Source organism: Dromaius novaehollandiae, chromosome 1 (genome assembly GCF_036370855.1).
Source record: "Dromaius novaehollandiae isolate bDroNov1 chromosome 1, bDroNov1.hap1, whole genome shotgun sequence".
In the NCBI taxonomy this organism is placed as follows: domain Eukaryota; kingdom Metazoa; phylum Chordata; class Aves; order Casuariiformes; family Dromaiidae; genus Dromaius; species Dromaius novaehollandiae.
Window position 1 is genome coordinate 128,555,028 of NC_088098.1, and position 18,179 is coordinate 128,573,206.

Below are 18,179 nucleotides of genomic sequence, written 5' to 3' on the forward strand. Positions count from 1 at the left end.
TATTCCCAATGAGTGATCCTTGGTAAACTGTTTTATTTGTAACATCATAGATTATGCAACTGTCAGGATGCATTGGAAAATGTATCTGTGTTCCAGCATGTTGGGAGAGGAAAGATTTTTAAGAGGTGATCAGGTATTTAATGTGAGAGAGAGTATTTGTCCAGGAAATAATGGATGACTGGTATGTAAAGATGGCGATTTCTTTCTTGAAAGCATAACCTTTTTGGAAGTCTAGGTAAGTTGTTGAGAAGTTAGCAGAATTGTATCTCAGCTTTGTCTTTTGGCTTCCTCCTTCTACTGTTAAAAAGAGCTGAAATAATTTTCAGGGTCCCAGGTCTGGTTAATATGAACGGGTGTATAAATGTAGGGGAGACTTACAGAAATGACAGGGTATTTTATCATGGCCATGGTGTAGCCAGTGCCAAATTGTTGTTTACTTGGTATAGTTAGGTTTTCACAGGTAGGATATTTCCTCTCCGATCCAGAGTTTACAGTTTTTAACATTCTTCAAGTTTATTCATGTTCTTTTTCATGTGCTGTTTTCTTAAACTGAAAACCGTGCTCTTCAAAATACAATTCTTCAAAGCTCTTGGACATTCTTCTTCTTGAGAATATCAGGTTATTTATTAATTAGCTACTCTTGTTCTGCAAGATTATGTATTTTGCTGTACTTATCACCTACAATTTAAAGTACTGGAATCTAAAGAAGAGCCCATACAGTAGCTTTTTGTATCAGCACAAGGTTCTTTTAGCATTACCTTGATTTGTTCTGGCTTGATTGCTAAGTAGTAAATATTACGGGCAGGGAATATGCATCGTCTCCATTTCGTACATTGGTAACTATATGAGTGAACTAATCTGCTTGATAATTTAGTAAAAATAAAAATGTATTGGCATGCCTAGAGAATCTTAGTTGCTTCTCACACTAAAGTTGGTAGTAACATGGAGAATACTCAGTCCTGTTGCAGATGATGTGCTCAACTTCCAAGCAGGTGTGGCTTTAAGATATCAGGCATATATTCAACTCTGGTAAGATACAGTAGGAGAGACAAAAGAAAGTCAACCTATTAGATATGACAAATTTTGCTGTGAAAAGATGATTATTGGGGAGGAGTGGGAGGTCTTTCTAAACCGTGTAAATCTGTGCTGTGACTGCTCTTTAACATTTGGAACTATTGCATGGTATTTGCTTACAACTTCTTATTCCTTGTTTTGCGATTAGCTTTCTCTTCATTCAGAGTGGAATGAATGAATGAGTGAGATTTTAAAAAAACAGAGTTCTTATAAAATGGATACTTTCATGGATATTAAAAATAGAAAAAGTACCCAGTTTGTGGAATATAGTTTTGCAACTGTGACATATTATTAATTATCCTTCATAGGAAAGTCACATACTAGCTTTCATTCTTTTCTTTCTTTTTGTACAGCCTCGTGTACTTTATTTAACTGAAGACTTCCTTACTGTGTGAACATATTGATGGCATAGTAGATTTCTGAGATTGGGACTTCTGTAATATTTCCAGATCCTACTCTGTATATTACCATTTATTTTTGTTTTGTTTTATTGTTCAGTGTGGGAACACTAGCAATTAAAAACCAAAACCATCACTCTGAATCAGTAAAAACTGAAAGAATGCATTGGCAGTTAATGCTATTGCATTTTCTTAAAGCTTCCAGCAATTTTTACCATTTCTTCCAGTAATACATTCCACTGTAATTACTGGAAGACAAACTGCAGAAATATATCCTCATGAAGATCCATTTAATGATGTGCAAAGTTAGGTAACTTATATTGGGAGAGGCGTATCCGAAAACATACTAAAATCAACAATAGCATGCTGGAACAGCGATATATTTTGATTTTTTTTCCCATATTTCATTCTGTAGCCAGGAGCTCCTCTGAAAATAATTCTTTATTTACTAAATTTTGAAGGAGGAGGAAAATCTGCATATGAGCCCTGACCTAAAAGAGAAAAGAACAAGCGAACAAAAATTAGACAGTGATTAAAAAAATATATACTTTCCTTGCAGATGAAATGATTTTTAATTCATTTTTATTGAATAGAACTGTACCATTATGTGTGCAATGAGAGAGAAGAAATTCTAGTTTTTCTGTCCTGCTTGCCAAAATAAATAAGCCATGCTTAGAAGTCTCAGAGTGACTCAATTATCACCAAATTTCACTTGTCAGTAAAGATACCTTATAAGCCTTTCGCTTATATTCTGATGGTAATGATAGATGTTGCTGTAAGCACTGTTCAAATTAGTTGTAAATGCCATATCATAGAAGCAAACTTATTTCAGTCATGAATACTTGGCAGAAACATTATTTTGAAGCAGCATGATATCCTTTCCACTAACTTAGGCTGATATATCCATAACTTGTTTGACAGAAATGCATAGATACTAACGTTTACAACAGTAAATGCTGTTCACGGATGTAAAGGTTTCTTTATCCTTATAATTCTTTTAGTTTAGACTTATGTCAAATGTCATTTTTTTCCTTTTAGACTCTGTTTATCCAGTGGATTCTCTGATACGTTTCATAGTGAAGTATTAGAGCACAGTGTATCTTATTCAGCTTTGAATTGTGAGTTATCAGATCTTTCCTCAGATTCAGACAAAATACTTGTGTTGCATGCTTGTTATTCTACTGCTGAAATACTCTCCACATAAGAGTAATTTGAAGGCAAGCAGTGTCAAGAGTGGGGAGTCTTCCATCCTTTGAAATGCTTTTTTGACTGATTGTTTTTTCATATGACCGTATCCTTATTTTAAAACATTTAGTATTTACCTCTTTTAATTCCTACTATTCCAGTCTACATTTCATTTGATTCACAATACTTTTCTGTTAATTATATTACAATAAATAAACATAGAGAATTCATTTTCCAAACCATTTCTCCAGAAGTGCGATTTTCTTCTGTATTTACATTCTGTCTTTGCTTCTCTGTTTGTTTGTTTGTAATACACTCATGAGTACCTTCTGTTGGCTAATTAAGTCAGACATAAAGCATTTTTCCATCTCCGTGAAGTAAGTAAAGTTTAGTTTGAATAAAGACAAACTATTCACGTTTCTTCTCCAAGCATAAACTCAACCTATACTCACGGTAGTAGTCCAGATCTACTACTGTATCAGTCAAACATTTTTTGCTCTTAGATGCTGAAGGATGGCAGCTTAAGAGAACAAACAAAGAGAGAGCTTATAAAAGTATTGGGACTTCCCTTATTTCTCCCAAGAAGTCTCTCAAATACTTTTTTCTGCTGAATTTCTTTCTTTTGTGTAAGAAGTTCTGGGTTCATTATTATATCTTTTATAGTATGGACTGGAACTGAGATAGGATCGGCAGTCTAGGTGAAGCAGGAACATCTGTCTCATCCTGCATCCTGTCCAGTTTCAAAATATTCTAAATCATATCCAGTCTTAAACAATTCTTCTTACTGGACCTTTTTACAATCCAACTTGATGATTAATTGATTTTGCCTTGTTGGCATATGACTGCCATAGCCAAATTCTTTTCATACCCCATATAGGCAGTTTATGTATTTAGAGCTAATAATTTCATTTATCTTCAGCACCTCCAGGAAATTTCATTTTCATGACAGCTGCAATGGCTAGACACTGGTTTCCCTGTGTGTGGGGGAAAAGCTCCTATATCTCTCCAGCTGTACAGAGGAGGCTTACAAATTCCTCTTAGCCAACAGGAAAATGTGCTTTTAAAACACCATCCTTTGATTCTGCGAGGTTGTGGGCATCACCATTTTAGCCAGCTTGTTGGCATGGCTTAAATTTTGGGATCTTCTCAGTTCCATTTCATTGTGGAACTGTTAACAGCATGTCTTGGGTATACTCTAATAATACTGTATAAATGTCTGAACTGAACACCCAGAATGCCATCGACTGTATGTCTGACCTGCCATCAAGATCTGATGCTCACTGTGGTATAGCTGAACTTTGATGTATTTTAATTAAGTCTCCCCTGACTATTCTTCTTTGTGTTGCTTTAGCTTTTTAGTCTGCTCCATGAGTGGGAATGTGCAGAGCCAACTCAAAAGAAAAAATTAGGTCACTTATTTCGAACTAGAATTCCTGATGACTGCAACATAGTCACTTTCCCAGTCTACCTTCCTTTCTTTTTCAGGACCTCAGCCTTGCACTGAGGGATTTGTGGGGGGGGAAGAGGCACTGGAACCTCACCATTTATTTATGACTTTTTCCCTAAAATATCTGGAAATGGTGATCTGAAAGATAGAAAAGAATATTTCAGTGAACCTTGCTGGAGTCTTTTTTGTGCACGAATAAGGAAATCTACCTCAAAGAGTTCTGTTACAAGTTACATTCTCCCTCAGCTAAAAGGCAACAAAAGTATTGTATAATTAAATATAGTTTTCTGTTGTCAAGTCAAAAATATTTGGGATTTATGTCTGATTATTGTGGAAATTCTTCTTGAAAATGAAAGCCTCCAAATCATTTTAAAGTTCCGATTTAGTAAATTTGCTTGTTAAACATCGCTGCTTTGTCTCAGTAAAGTGAAGGGAAATTGCGTACTGCTTTTGTTTTCTTATAAATGATTTTTCTTCTTTAATCTTCATTTAATCTACAGTCTTGATAAAAAGAGATCATGACTTTTAAAAACACATACAATATTAATTTCAAAATTATGTTTTTATTTTAAGGTTGTAATTCAGTTTTCATTTTTGCACTGCACTTTATGAAGACACAGGTTTAATCACTCAGAGCTTCTACTATTCCTGCAGAAAACAGACATCATCTCACTGGGAAATCTGATCCCCAAAGTTTTACCAGTGTTACTGGAGAAGGTGAATCGAATCAGTCTTTGTGATTCTTCATGTAGACCAATAACAGGCTTTGATGCTACCAACGTGTTACATATAGTTGTCTGGGTCTCTTAGTATAGCTGCAGCATATGTTGAATAGCATGAGTGTGTCTGCTAGGATGGTTACCATCTCTTGAAATAACATATGCCAAGCCAAGGAATTTTCTCTTCCATTGGCATACGCACCAGAGGTTTTGCCAAAAAACTGGTGTCAGCTAGGGAGTATTTATTTTCCAAGTTCTGAGCTATACCAGCAGACTTTCATAGCCAGTTTCATTGTGGCTGTAGACAAGTCCCTGTCATTTTTTCCATCCTGTCATTTTATTCAGTTTTTTGAACTGACATGTTGTTGGAAATGGCAGGAGCCAGTGTGGCTTATTTTGCATTAGGCTTTCATCAGTTCTGACACACCATTTTAACACCAATGGAAATTCTTAGATGGTGTCTCATGGAGTAAAGGTGGCCTCTGTTTAATTCTTGTTTGAGAAACAGCAGTTTCTAGTGAAGATGTATTTTAATTTGCCATATGTGTGAAAAGTTTAATTAGCATATTCATAAACCAGCCCAGAAGTAGCATTACAGTACAGCTCTTTTTACAGGCAGTTCATAAATTGTGAAATTCCAGTAGAATCAGCTGCATTTTACAGAGAAAGTACTACATCTGTCCTATGGGCGTTCTGACACTGAAAGTGAGTGTGGTAGAGGAGTGAATGATCTTGAATTAACATCTTTAAAAAGTTCTCTTTAGTATTCTCTGATGTCTGATTCTGAATATGAGCATGGACAACTCCTATTAGCTTCAGCTTGGCCCATGCAGTCAAGAGCAGACTTTGGGCCCTGCTCTTTAAGTACGTTATTCATCTGAATAAATGCACAGGCTAGATAATAAGTACAATCTTTTCATCGTAAGCAAACTATTGGAGTCCAAGTGATAGTTGTTACCTTTTTCTTCTCTGCGGGAATTGAATGATGGACCAGTATTCTGAAACTACTCTTTAGTCTGTCTACCTATATTAATGTAGTGTCACGTAGCAAATAGATCTGAAATTGCTGGTAACTTGCTCAATGGACAGAATTTGTCAAGGGGCTATACCATCAGGCAGAGAATGCTTCAAAGTTACTGCAATGATTTAATGTGCCAGGTGTATACTTATTTAAAACCATTTTGTGATGGTTTTAGATTATGTTGGAATTAATGTGGAGCAATCAAAAAGTAATTGTAGCTTGAAGAAATAGGCTATCTGTTAATCGCAGCAGTGTCCAACAGAGTGGTAAGATATTGAGAACTTATTCCCCCTGGACTCTTATTCTTATTTCCACATAAATCTGAAATTAAGCATCATGCTGTATTTGATAGATTTGCACAATGCATTTTGGCTTAGGTCAAGGCCATTGATTTTGAAAGATCAGACTTCACGAGATTAGTTTGTGTAGAGCAGAGGGAACTGTTGATTTGACAGCATTATGTTTTTGTTACCCTTCTGTGGAAAACTGTGACTGTTCTATTCATAGAGAACAAATACCTTTTCAAATGTTAATGTAATGTGTAGACAGGGAATATCTTCATTTTTATACATGTGCTATACATACACACAGTATTCACATAAAATAATGACAGTAAAAAGGGTTATTAAACCTTCTTTGCTCTAGAACGCGGAGTCGCACAGCACCTTTAGTCATTCATTTTGCTTTTCCTTTTTCCCTTAATTTTAAAAGAGAAATTAGCCTATTTAAATGTATGTATATGGTAAATCATGATACAAATTTCAGTACAGAAGATAGGGTAGAAATAAATACTGAACAGTCAAAATTATAGGTCTTGAGTAGGAGGTTCCCTTATGGAATAGTCCTTTTATTTGGAGTTCCTCCTCTAGGAAGGTTTTTTACGATGTGCATTTTCATTTCCTAGTCATAGAACTTGACTGTTAATGGCAATTACTATAAACTTAGTCAAATCAGGTATGTAACAAAGCTTAAGAGAGCCTGAAGAGAGGCTCAGTTTTCCCTCCCATTTAGAAAACAAGTTAAGCGGAAGTGCTGACCGTTACTTGAAAGGGACCAGTAAGTGCCCAGGCTTAATTCTAATCCCGTTACTGCTGCCCAGGCCAGGGGCTCCCTGTGGCTGGGCCGCTGCCGGTGGTGCCTGTCCAGTCCTGGCTGCCAGGGCCCATTCCCCCACCCTGAGGGAGCAGTGCCCTGGGGCAGCAGGGCAGCCCCAGTCCCAGCCCTGGGGAGCGTCAGGCACCGTTGTGTGTCTGGGCCGGAGTGGGGGCTTGGGGGCCCGTGGCCTGGCAGGACCATGGTGGGGCTGGAGCTGGCACTGCTGCGGCATCGTGGGGTAGTGACTGATGGCCCCGGGCTGGGCTGGGGCTGGGACTGGGGTAGGGGGAGGGACAGCGAGGGCTGCCAGGCCCCGGGGCCGGGACTGGGGCATTCAGGCCTGAGGGAGCCGCCTTCTCGCAGGCTGCAGAAGCAGCTGGGTCTTTCAAAACGGGCAGTGTCCACATCAGCAATAATACAGACCAGCAGCCACAGATCTGTACCAAGAGAAGCAGTTGGTGCTGAGGACGTGATACCTGCTGTGTACACCCCTCCGTGCAGCTCTCCTCTGATGCAATGGACTGCACGCCCATCTGTGGCTGGAGTGCGTTGTGTGGGCTCAGAGCACACCTTCTGCTCCAGTTACCCCCTGAAACAGTCTAGTTTATGTGCTCCAAGACCCGTCCGTGGTGGAAACCAAAGCACAGGGAGTGAGGAAGACTGGGAGATTCACTTCCATGGCACATTCATGATGCAGATGAAACCAGCAGTGTAGATGCAGCCATAGTGGTCTAGCTTAATAGTCTTGGGTTCTGCAGGGGACTGTAAGGCATTTTTTTCTGTTAAATACTTTCTTATGACACCCAGTGCTGTTATAAAGTACCTAAGAATTTATGAAGCATGTAGAGTAACACAAAGCAACACATACCTGGCAAAATACTGGGAATGGTTTACTTGATGGAAAAAACCGCAACACATTAAAATGCCTATTTTTCATCAAGACAGGCTGAAATGACATTCTTCATTGACACTCCTTGATGATTACTTTTTCTTTATATAGTGAATAGGGAAGTACAAAGCTAACCTCATATAGGAACAGAAAGAAGATAGGGCTTTAATGATGGGTTGCTCAACAAGTTAACCCTCCCCGCAAAGATCTGATTTTGCTGTACAGTGCTTTTCAGTGCTCATTCTCTGTGAATCCTTACAGTTATATCTCATTAATAATGAAAAGTGTAATGAAAAGGAACTGAATACAAACATGTTTAAAATATCATTGCAAGAAATCAGATGAGCTTTAGTTCATTTTATTTGCTGTTGATAAACAATATTTGGAAAGTCAAATGAGAAATGACAGTGGACTTTTCAACACTGATTATCTTTACTCATTGTCCATAATATTTTCCAAGTAAATTTTCAAGCAGCACTGCAGACAAATTTTCTATGCAGAGTTAAAAACACAGGAGTAAGATGGCCCCTTGCTGAGACTTAAAACAGCATAAACTTCAAATTTATTGCAGAGCAGAGAAAAGAATACCAGCTTTCTGCTGATGAAATCATGTGGTTGAATCTGATCATGACAAGGCTGGCGTACGATCTTGTCTGCTGTCAGACTAATGATAACTGTGATTGTGGACAGAAAATAAAGTTGGAGAGTCAGTGGATAGTCTTCAATATTACATGGGACAAACTGCAGAATCAAACTGTAAAATTCATGGGAGAAGAGTGAAGGGGAGAGAATTAAAAACAAAAAACAAAAAAAACCCCAATTTGGATATTTCAGATAACTCTAGGATTTTTGGTTTTTTTATCTGCTTTGGCTAACCTTCTACTACTTAAATATGAAAACAATATGTATCTCAGAACTACATACATTGTTAACCTCTTTATTACTTTTTACAGTTTTATAGTTTTGGTTTTTGCTTTTAATTACCTACATGCAGTGCGCCATCCATTATTTATTTTTTCTTGTGGCTATTTTAAGGAGCTGTAGATATGTTGAAAGGGTTTCTCAGAGCTGGCTTAGATTAGCACATGGATGACACCTTTCCAAATTAAAGAAGAAAATCACTAGAGAATATGCAGTTCCTAATTCAGTAGGTGTCATTGATAATGATAGGTGCCTCCCTGTACCTTTAGGAACTGCCATTGTTACTGTGCTTTTGTTTTGAATTCATTTGTATGAATACTTTACTATAAAGCATTAATAGTCTTGCTAAATTCAGCATCATTGTTGGATCTGATCATATAATTACAATGCTATGTACTACAGAACAAAATGTGTAGTGGTGCGCTTTTTGTTAATGTAAAGCAAACAGGGTAGAGCTGTCTGAATGACATTTCAGATGCTTGTTCTTTCTAGTACGAATTTGTGCCAGTTTTATAATAGCGTTATTGAAAACTTCAGGATGAAGAGACCTATCACTTTATTTTGTTAGCATTACTCTTTTTCATCCGTCTTTGCTTCTGTTTTCTCTTGTGACCCTCTTTGTCCTTAGCTGCTGTTCTCCTTAAGTTTTCCCAGAAACCAGTCCTGAGCAGAAACTAATCTATTGGTTGTTTACAGCCTCCCGTGGAGATCTAGGACTGTACAGTTTTATTGCATATGCTATGGTTAATCTACATTGCATGTGTTTTTATTTTTCAGGAAACTGAAGCAGCAGTTCAGGCTAAACAGCCGAATGTGGAAGAGGTTTTATCTAAAGGGTGTCATTTATATAAGGAAAAACCAGCCACTCATCCAGTAAAGGTAATGAAGCAAACTTTAGCAATATCCATTACTGTGTAATGGGTTATGCTTCCCTTGTTGTACACTTGTCCTTGACATGCTCTGTTTAAAATCAATGAAAGAACTTGGCAAATAGCACTCGTTCTGTTCTGTGACAGCATAGCCAGGAATAATGTAATGTTCCCAGCTAGAAAATTTTTGCATATTGCAATGGAAGAATGTTTGACATTAATGTTCTTCCATCTATTTAAGTGTAATCCATGTTGAAAACAAATTTAAGTGCTTTTTGCCTTATTAACTGAATCAGATAACATGTTTTTAAGTTTTCCTATTTTAAATTACACTTTCAGAATGCTCTCAATCAAAAAAAAGTGAATGTGTCTTTTAGAAAAGGTGAGAGTCAAGTCACAGAGGGTCCTTTGCTTTGAGGTTTTCCCATTATGAACGAAGAAACCATGGCAATACAGAACATTCCTACTCTCTTTTATCTCTCCCAGTACTCATACAGAATGACTTCATTCTGTTTAGGAACAGAGGAATACACTGTTAAGAAGGCTGTTCCCTCTCAACTCTTCTCTTTTAGAAAAATGTAGCACAGAATCCTTTTCCCCAACATAGAAATCAGTTTGAAGGGGATATTTTTTGCTCAGTTTCATAGAGGCTATTTAGGCCTTTGTAGAAGCTAGAGTATCATTTACTATCCTATAGAATCTTGAAGCAGAAAATAATAGCAGAAAATAAACAGTGGAAGGTTTCCTCACGAAGTTAAGATGTCTGCAGGTGTCTTCTACAGTGAATTTCTTGTTTTGCTATCTGTATTTAGTTATATATATTATTTAGTTATTATATTTGGAACATTTTTTCCTTCTTTTGCAAAATCTCCCCTTGCTATGCCATTTATAAATCCTACCATCATGCCTCCATTCACGGGAGAACATGCATGCACTTATCTCCACTTTAGAATCTAATGCATATTTAATCATGTTTTGGTTTCTTTTCTATTTTCCTGAACAGGAATCCCTGCAAATAGTTTTCCCCTTCTATTCTTCCTCTTTTTTTTTTTTTTTTAATTATCAATGTTTTTAAACAGTGAGAAATACTAAAAGAGTTGAAGTCAGTGTGACTTAGAAGTAGCGTGCTATGAAAGTGTGCAGAAACAAAGCTTTTGACTCTCTGTTATGCATTTTTTCTTGGCTATTTCGTAGCTATTATTTTTGGAAAAAATCTCACTGCAGTGACTGCATTTACTCATTTGGTATGACTACAGTTGCAATCTTAGGAGACCTTACTCAATATTTTAACAAGCAAAGTACTTGAAACAACAACAGACTGGATGTTTTGGCTTTTCCAGGTTTTTGTAATATGCATGTGATGGATCATGGAATAAATTCTGGCATGTTCAAGGAGAAGAATTAGCACTGGTGTTGTGCACCATTGACCGAAATGTAAATGATGTAAAATGATTCTCTGCAGAGCAAACTTCTGACATAAAATTGTACTCCGTATCCATTTCTTTTAAAAGCGATTGTATCAAGGACACTGAAAACTGCCAATTTCTAGACATTTCTAAACTTTTAAAACCAGATTTGCTCAAATATGGTAAACTAAAACAAGATAACTCTTTAAACAGAGATTACGATGTTTCTTGAGTTGCAGTTTTGACAGTGATATTATAAAATGTGCCTGTGAGAAAATCAGTAACTATCTGTGGAGTAGTGGGTATTTCATTCCTAGTCCCTCTTTAATTGCATTTTACTTTTTTCATTACATTCTGTAGTTCAATTAATTGACCAGCCTGTGAAGTTAATTTCTGGTTCACTGACTGTCTTGTACAGTAAGTAATAGAACAGTGAATATACACTGTTGGAGCTGTTGAATTGCTTTCTTGATGTTGTTTTCTTTAAGCTTCCACCCATTTATACTGAGCTGATATTCTGTTATGGTTCCCAGTGAGTAACTTCCAGTCTGTTTGCTGTTTCTATGTTCCAATGCATACTTTTCAACAAATGCCAAAATCATTTTCCAGACAAAAGGAATTTTGTGGAAGCAGAAATAATTTGTACTCAGATGATGCTATTTTAAAAGGATATTAGTGAGATTACAAAGTCAAACACTCGATGATTGGGCAAAATTCTTGGATTAAAGTTGCCTGGGCAGCCTTGTTTTTTTCCAAAGGACCCTGGCGAGTTGGGAAGAGGATATGGACAGTGCTCCCACTATGAGCAGCAATTCAGTATTTTAATTCGTACTCACTGTTTAGTTTGTGGCTGCAAGCTGCACTTTTTTGGTAAATTTAAATTCTGCTCTGAAGAACAATGAAAACAGCTAATTCCCTCATGGACTTTTTCAAAGCATTCATCACAGTGGTGTCCAAGTGCTTTTTAAAGATTAGTTAATTTTAGATTTATTTATATATATTTTTTTTTATTTTCCACAAAAATGAAAGAGAAAAAAGGAACAGTTGGGTCAAATTAGATACAGCACTTGACACAAATTTGAAAAAAATTGCTCCAGTCTTCTCAGCTTTTGAAATTAAACTTAGACATACCAGAAAACTCAATATATTTTCCTCAGCAATTATGAGACAAATTTGAAGATTTAATTGAGACTGGTTGGTGTTTCAAGCAAATGAAATATTTGATCTGAATATACTCTCCCAGGTTGAATTAACTCCTATATAACAAGATGATGTTTTCATCTTTGTTTATACATGGGGGCTGAGGCACAGAGAGATGGAAGTTGAATATCGCAGATACTTTTGGATATCAAATTTGAAACACCAGCCATCATATTCTTCAGCATCATATTATCCAATGTTTTACATGATAAAAGCACAATTTTCACAATTTCAGTTGCAGCTGGGATTGCTCAGCTCTTCTGCAAATAAGATATCCATGTCTCAAGTTGGATGCGCAGAAAAAAAATTACTTGGCCTCTTTAAAAACATTAATTACTTTGCTTAGCAGTGCTTGAGAATTTTGTAAAGAATTTGGTTGTCTGGGGCAGCCAGCATCTTTCCATTCTTTTGAATAAATGAAGTAGAGGTCCTATAGAGTTCAGCCTTCTTTGTCCCAGTCTTTGACTCATTCACACTGCAAGCCTCTCCTGCGGTGGAAAACAGTATGTGTCAGGAAATTAAAGATACTAGTGCAATCATGTGCGTTGGATGTGAATGAATAATCATAGTTGAATTAATTCTGGCATTTCGTAATCTTTAGCAGTTTGTCTTTGCAACCTTTATAATATACTTTCATTACAGTGTTTTAAATATAAATTTAATGTCATGGCTCTATATTGACACATACTTCACCTGAGGGTTGAAACACTGAGATCCATCCTGCATCTCAAACCCATGAGGAGGCTGGTGACCAGTTAGTTGTTATTTCATGACTTCTCCAGTCTGCCCTTTCCCTGTCCAGTCCCCGCGTCCCATTCCTACCCCTCTGTGCTTTTCTCTCACTTACGAGTTTTCAGAATCACGTCACAGGCACTGACCGTTAATTGTCTCAACCCTATATCCTGCTCTTACAGCCCCACTTATGATAAATTAAGCCTAACTGTGCATTTTCAGATATAACTGTCTTTAATCAATGTCAGTATGTCACATGTTAGTTGTACAGAGTGGTAATTTGTTTGTTGTAGGATGGTGTTAAAGGGAGTGTTGCACCATGAAGTTTAGATAGCTTCATATGTCTTATCTAAAGATCTAGAGCATTTTTGGCAGGAAAAAAGTACTGATTTGACATGGATATCTGTGTCAAATTCTTCTAGTGAATTATGTGAATTAAAAATTATAGTGTGTGTGAAATACCCAGAATAGAGATTTCCCTGTTGAACTATAAAACATACGCAAATAATTATTCCTGCCACAAAGATAATTATGAAAACACAGCAACTTCACAAAGAAATACTTGACATTTTCTGTAATTGTTTTTTGTCATTTGCAAGAGGTGTGACCTAGAGAATTGATAAATCTTTTAGAAAAAGCTTTTTTTACTCACTGTTTTGAAGAAAATAAATAAAAAAACCCCAATTATTTATATTGATTCCTGGTTTAGGTTACCCCCTTCTTTCCACATCTCTGCACTAAAGAGTTACTAAGTAGAAGAAGTAAAGAAGACAGTTAAAATCTGCCAGCCATTATTTCATCAGGCGACACCCGAAAAGTGACAACACCGTTAGTCTTTTCCTGATATATTAATCATAGGCATAGATTTTTAAATTATTGTACCAATTTTTAGTTTTTGAGATTAAGCTATCTAGTTTTTCAAATGGTAATTCTTTTAACAAAATTGTGTTATGTCTTCAAAGCATATTGCTCAAGTCCTTAGAATAAATAACAAGCCAATAAGTAAGTAATAGGCTGATAAATACTCATATATCGACCATGTGCTCTATTTGAAACCTATCCAGCAGCCCCAGATGAAATATTCTTGGTAAGGCAGATGATTACAAACTCTGTTTGGGTTAGAACTTTTCCTGTGTGAGAAATTATGATGGCAAAGGCAGGAATTTTTTCCCAGGAGTAAAATTTATTTATCCTCAAATGAGGATTGATTTTGAATTTGTAACTTAATAGTTAGCTAAATATTTGTTCAATTGCCATACAGAGTCCCCCAAATGTATAATCACTGTTGACTATATATGTATACTATATTATACTAATGTGTAGTTTTACTGTTGTTAGAGTGCATATTGGTAAGCCCTTAATAATGGATTAAATGTTGCTTGATTAAGGTAAGTTATACATCTTCTCTCACAGTTACGTTATTGAAAGATACATATTTCCACACACTCTCAAAGCATGTGATGATAGCAGAATTTTGCAATGTCGGACTGTAAAAATATTTTTGTTGGTAAACTAAATGCTAGGCTGTGATGATTTGCTATGGCAACTGGTTCAAGAATCAAGAATGGGATAGAAAATGTGATTATTTAAGCACTAGTGCATTAATGATCTAACCCATTCAACTTTATGAAATGGATTTCGTGCTTTTGAAATGCATTTCTATAAAGTAACTTTTTTGGCTTTTGAGGAAGGGGGAGGGAGAGGTTGCTGCTGGTGACAGTGGCAAATGTAAGCCCCAATCTGACAGTTATCAGCACTTAAACAGAGTAATTTATTCAATAAAGGATTTCAGTAGCAGTTAAAGAGCTGTAGTTCCCCTGCCACATTACTCAGTTTGTGCTTTCCTGAAATGTTGAGTGGGAGAGCAAGTAGTGGGAAGAAAAGATTTCAGGAATACCTTTAGAACTCAGCTTCCTTGTCCTGAGTCTTGCATTTAAAACAGTACATCATTTCTCTCTCTAAATACCCCTGTCTAGTTTTAGTGCTGTCACTGAGATTAGTTCATGTATGCATGTTAACCTCACTTAAACTGCACCTGTGCCGACGTTCAAATGAAATCAATGAATCAATAAAAGTGTTCCTCAATTTAAGATATTTTGACGTTAATACTTGTCACCAAAGCTCAAGAACTGCAACTACAGCAGAACTGTTCCACTTAAAGTGAACGTTTTAATGTGGACAGGCTAATTTATGGCAGAGGCAGCACTGGATCAAACTGTAATTCTGAAGAGTCTGGAACTAAATACTCTTTCACTGACTGTGTAGTGCGTTAGACAACCCTTCCTGTCATCTGTGGGGAGCATGTTCTGTATTTTGTCATTGCTGGAAACAAATCCCTGGCTCACATCCATGAATGAGTGGAGCAGCTACTCCCAGACAGGACCAATATTATATTTATAGCAACCATGTATCTTTCCTGAATTACTGTGAATATATTATAGTCAAAGCTAAGCCAGACTTGGTGTAATCTCTCCAGCTTCTGTTTTTGAGGGCTTTTTCTGCACTCATTGCTACTATTGAATTAATGGATATGGGAACAGCCCTTTCCATTCTAGGCTCTGGAATAAAGTTCTTGAGCTAGAACAGCAGAAAAAAATCGAACTTTTAGATGCATGAAAAAATTTGTGTTCCAGAGCGTGTGTTTCTGTGTATTCATACTCCACACAGAAATAAAGCGTGTGTATGACGGTAAATTGTCATATGATAACTGGCTTTTACCATGCACACCTGGTTTCTTCTTCTGCATTTTTCTCATAGTCTATACTCAAAGAGAATCTCTGATATTACAGACTCTTGATTTTATTTTTAAGGCAGTTTTTAAGCTACTCTAACAGGTAAAAGCATGTTTTATTCCCTCATGCAGGGAATAAAACCTGCTTACCTCCCTTCTTTTCTACCCTATTAAAAAGCTGTCCGGAATTTATACCAGGAAATATTCTGGCCCCTAATGGCAACAGACGTAAAATAACCTTTTTGTGGGGTTAGAGTTTTTACTGGTGAAACCTGAGGCAAATTCTAGAAACCCCTAAGAGATCAGAGTGTAAAATCATGCTATTTCAGTGTGTGCATGCATGCTTCAGTCAAATGAGTATTGTTCTCTACCCCTCCCCTATTGAGCCCTGTCTTTTTAGACTCAAGGTAATTAAGTTATCTTTATTAATAGCCATCCGGTTTCCCTCAAGCCTGGATTATGATTTAGACTATATATCTAATCAGGAGTAGGATAAGAATATTAAAAGCATCTATGAATGGCATGGGTATGCTGTACTGCTTTCTTCAGCAGGCAGTCAGGGAGTAGCTTAAAGGAAAGCTGGAGTCTTCGTTTTAAGAGTTTAGAGATGCCGGGATATAATTAGTATGCTTCATCCTTTCCTCCAGTCCTCTGAGCAAGGAAGAAAGAGGGCTAGAAATGTCATGTCCAAGCCTGAATGCCTCCCAGGGTTATCTGAGGACTGATATAAATCACATTCCAGACTTTTACTTAGGCTTTTCTTTGAAGTAACAGTTTAGCTATTAGTGCTCAGGACTGCATGCCCACACACTGCAATTTAAGATTTTCTGGAGTCTCTTGCAATTTTTTCCCTCATTTTTATAGGTGGAGGAATATCTTCTGCATTTGATATTACAAATTGCAGAGGTTTTATTAGCATGTGTTCTTAATACCTATCTCAATTCTGCATTTTCATTAGCAAAATGAATACGGCAGGTTCTTGATGATAAAAATCTCTCCCATACGTTAAACAAGTCAGCCTGTGCTCCCTGAAAGGGTGTAAAGGTCTGTCTGCTCGGAGCAGTGTGGGCAGCTGCTCCGTGTGCGTGAGGCCAGTGGTGGCAAGGCTGGGCCTCGCCGCCAGGGCCCGTCCCCCCACCCTGAGGGAGCAGGGCCCCGGGGGCAGCGGGGCAGCCCTGGCGCCAAGGGGCATTGGGCACCGCCGTGGGTCAGGGCTGGGGTGGGCGGTCATTTCAGGATCTGGCAGTTGCGCTGTTTCTATGTTGGCCCTGACCTCCAGCAGCTTCTAGGGGGAGAGATGCTGTCAGGATCCTGACACTATCAAGATTTTTTTACCCCCATTGAGAAATATGTTATCTATCCCGCTCTCCTATTTGTGAAAACTAATTACTGTTTCAACATTTTTTTAATTCAGGCTGTCCAGTACGTGGAAAAAATGGAAAAAGAATTATTATAAATTTAATGTATTTTTATTTTTTTTCTATTCTAGAGAAAATTAGAAGACTTGAATGCTGACTGGAAGGCAATAAACCACTTAATTCACCAACTAAAGGAAAAGCCAGCATTAGGAGCTCCTGGCGTTTTCTCTTCAGGTCTCTGTAAGTGCTTCAGTATATATACATCTTTTGAGATGAATTTACAAATTACACGTTTGTAAATGAGAGTGCTGGTGTCAAATTCAGTTTGTTTTTTATTCCTTCCTTTCTATTTGGTATAATGTGTCCCAGCAGACAAATTAGTTTATAGGTCTGATGAAATCATTGTGGCATGCTTTTCTAATTATTACTGTTTCAGAACTTTGTTTCTTTATCCTGTGAAGAACTGACATTATAACTTTCTACATGTATTTATGGAGGAAATACTATAGAGGGAGACAAATTATTTAAGTTAGAAGAATAATAATGCTGTAGGTGAAGTGGATGTAAACTGTTCACAGAATGAAATTCTGAAATTGCTTTTTAAATATCATAGTGAGGGCAAGGAACTGGCACTGTTTCAAGACAATGTTCGATGTATTGTATGACAAACATGGTAGGAGTAATTCTGGAGTTAAACATTAAGTCTGTGATATGTATCTGTGGGTGTCTGAGCTGATGAATCCACAACAAGAGACTTGATCTCTTTTTCTTTTTAAATTATTTGGACAATATTTATATTGTATTAATCTCATATCTCTTGGCACATGCTGCTTCCCTGCAAGGACTACAGAATCATTTTTCTCTACTTGATGCATGGATTTTTTTTCCATGGCTTTCCTCAGAAAGGTAGTGATTAAGCATAGGTGGAAAAAAAATAGAGAATGGGTGCTGGAATTCCCAAAGTCTGAGTTTCTAAAGCCTCTAAGATTCTTCCCTTGATATTAAAGTCTCTCCCTTGATTGGATAAAGAACCTTGCTCACCCATACAAGCTTCAAAGCTGATCATTAGATCTTGGAGCAGAAAGAAAAAATTTCCCCGTCAGATAATCTGTAACTCAGTGTATGACGTAGCTC

General features: G+C 37.1%; 1 protein-coding gene across 9 annotated transcripts in view; it reads left to right on the forward strand.

Annotated features, from left to right (window-relative positions):
* DMD (dystrophin) overlaps positions 1-18,179 on the forward strand; it is a 1,316,184-nt gene that overhangs the window by 917,808 nt on the left and 380,197 nt on the right. For all 9 annotated transcript variants that reach the window (XM_026096811.2, XM_064497835.1, XM_064497804.1 and 6 more), the window contains 2 exons: positions 9,527-9,628; positions 17,177-17,285. In XM_026096811.2, coding sequence (XP_025952596.2) covers positions 9,527-9,628; positions 17,177-17,285 — 211 coding nt within the window. The remainder of the gene's footprint in view (positions 1-9,526; positions 9,629-17,176; positions 17,286-18,179) is intronic.